Consider the following 2,549-nt stretch of genomic DNA (forward strand, 5'->3'; position numbering starts at 1 on the left):
AAGAAGAAGACCATTGGTATGACCATCTCTATGACATGAAATGGTGAAGTCTTGGGCAATGATTATTAAGCATATAATTATGCTTATATCCTAAATTATTATAAAAAATTCACATGAAATGTAAATATAAAAAATTTTATTTGGGTCCCCCATTTTTGAGAAAATCCATACATGGTTTAGGTTTCTTACCAAGTTCATTAGTATAATAAAACTGAGAAATTTTGCATCTTTGTATTATCAAAAGATGTGTTTAGGTCCCCAGATTTGAGAAATCTAATCATGGAATAGCTTACTTAGTGGAATGTGATGTGTGTTTTGTGTTTTGTGTTTTGTGCAATGATATCATATCTCATTGCTCGTGAACAATTTGCACTGCAGCATTTTATGCAGCAGTGCATAAACCATTTGATTGTTGCAAACATTCATCAATATTTGCAACAATCACTCAAGACTTCCTGTTCTTGAGGGCACTCGCACATTTATGATGTGCGACAAAACACACCCCACAAGATACTTATTGTTATACTTATTTATTAATCATCATTCACACCTGACTCCTGGGTTGAACCTTCTGGTTTAGTACGACTATGAACAATGTGAGAAACAACTTACTTGGTTATACTCAGTTTGTAGTTCAAACACTTACTTCGTCTGTCACTATCTGATTTGATCTCACGTGGTTGGTGATCACGTGTTCTCTGTCATTACTTATCATAAACCTGAGGAAACTTTTAACCCACTTTAACCTGAACCACTGTCTCATTTAATCTCACATATTTGAGGATTACCACCGCCCAGTGAGTGTTCACTGAGCTTTTTGGTCAGAAACTTACTCACAGTGAATCCTCATTCACTGTGAGTAGGCACGATAACAGCAGAGTGATACTTATCTTGTTGGGCAACACCTGAAATATAAATACATTTATATTTCAGGTGTAACCTCAGTGAAACCTATGTCACTTTGTTAGTCAACTACGCCCAACTGGAACTGCATAGTTGACCATATGTTTTGATGTTCTCTAGTACAGATTGTAACAATTGTAACCAACATTGACACTAGCAGGTAGGTCTTCAAACCTACATGTCTTGCATCAAAGTTATAACATACCCTGAGTGGGTTGTCAAACATCAACTTATGTTTTTGTTCACATGTGTGAGGCGGAGGGAATTGAGGCAATACTAAAATAACCAACATTGACACTAGCAGGTAGGTCTTCAAACCTACATGTCTTGCATCAAAGTTATAACATACCCTGAGTGGGTTGTCAAACATCAACTTATGTTTTTGTTCACATGTGTGAGGCGGAGGGAATTGAGGCAATACTAAAAACTGCATTGCTAATTTCCTACACCCTTTCACATAATTGGGTATTTCTTAGCATTTTCCATCCCTATAGACAGACAGACTGGATGAGTTTCATAATTGATTGTCTCTAATTATGAAACCCCTTTGTGTTTATGTAACACTTCCATCAGGCAAAAGCAAAAAAGGTTTTGCTGCTCTTCCTTTGATAATCACCCTGTAGTTACACAAACATGTCTTCCGTATGACAATAAAACTGTCCTAACATACCAAGTTTTGAATAAGAGTTATTGATGGCCTTGTGCAGATAATTCCATCAATAACTCTTTTCATAAGATTTACTGACTCTATATCAACATAGATTTACTTACAAAAACATGTGTTCAGCCATGACAATAAAACTATCCTAACTTACCAAGTTTTGAATAAGCACATGGCCTTGTGCTGATAATTCCATCAATAACTCTTTTCATAAGATTTACTGAAGGTCCCACATGATATTATACATAATATCATGTGGGACCTTCAGCCAAAGTCATAATTATTGAAATTACAACATTATATTTTGCCTTTACCTGGTTATATTTCACACAGTCACTCTATATCAACATGGATTTACTTACAAAAACATGTGTTCAGCCATGACAATAAAACTATCCTAACTTACCAAGTTTTGAATAAGCACATGGCCTTGTGCTGATCATTCCATCAATAACTCTTTTCATAAGATTTACTGGGGTCCCACGTGATAATATACATAACTCATTATTGCCTTTCATCCAAAGTCAAAATTATTGAAATTACAACATTATATTTTGCCTTTACCTGGTTATATTTCACACATTCACTCTATATCAACACGATGCAAGGATAATCAGATGATTCTTGCATCTTAGTTCAGCATGGTCAAAGGTTTCCAGCTGCTGACCAAGTTATTTTAATCGGTTTTCCGGGAATCAAATCCAAAATCCTTTGCCTTACGACAACTGGGACCATCGGAACTCATCCTGGGTCTCTCGGGTATCCTGCAATCAAAAATAAAAACCCTTATATTACTAATCGGGACTAATCGTGGGCATTGAGTTCTCGAACTCAATGCTAAGAACCTTTACCTTACTACTGGCACCTTTGGAACTCATCCGGAGTCTCTTAGTCTACATATCTTATTTTACGTAAACCATGGGGAAAGTAGATAAATTTTAAATATTTAGTCACTTGCATATATGGAATAGGGCATCTTTTAAGA

The 2,549-nt window shown here is 35.7% G+C and overlaps 1 protein-coding gene across 1 annotated transcript; it reads right to left on the bottom strand.

Annotated features, from left to right (window-relative positions):
• Positions 1–576: 576 nt before the first annotated feature.
• Positions 577–1,946, bottom strand: MELLADRAFT_59956 (uncharacterized protein; the record flags this gene model as incomplete). The annotated part of the gene is made up of 8 exons (XM_007405704.1): positions 577–585; positions 647–746; positions 838–905; positions 1,109–1,221; position 1,253; positions 1,574–1,650; positions 1,719–1,747; positions 1,927–1,946. The coding sequence occupies 8 exons, from the start codon at positions 1,944–1,946 to the stop codon at positions 577–579; spliced, it is 417 nt and encodes a 138-aa protein (XP_007405766.1).
• Between the last annotated feature and the right edge of the window lie 603 nt (positions 1,947–2,549).

This window comes from Melampsora larici-populina (genome assembly GCF_000204055.1).
Source record: "Melampsora larici-populina 98AG31 unplaced genomic scaffold MELLAscaffold_4, whole genome shotgun sequence".
Taxonomy (NCBI): Eukaryota; Fungi; Basidiomycota; class Pucciniomycetes; order Pucciniales; family Melampsoraceae; genus Melampsora; species Melampsora laricis-populina.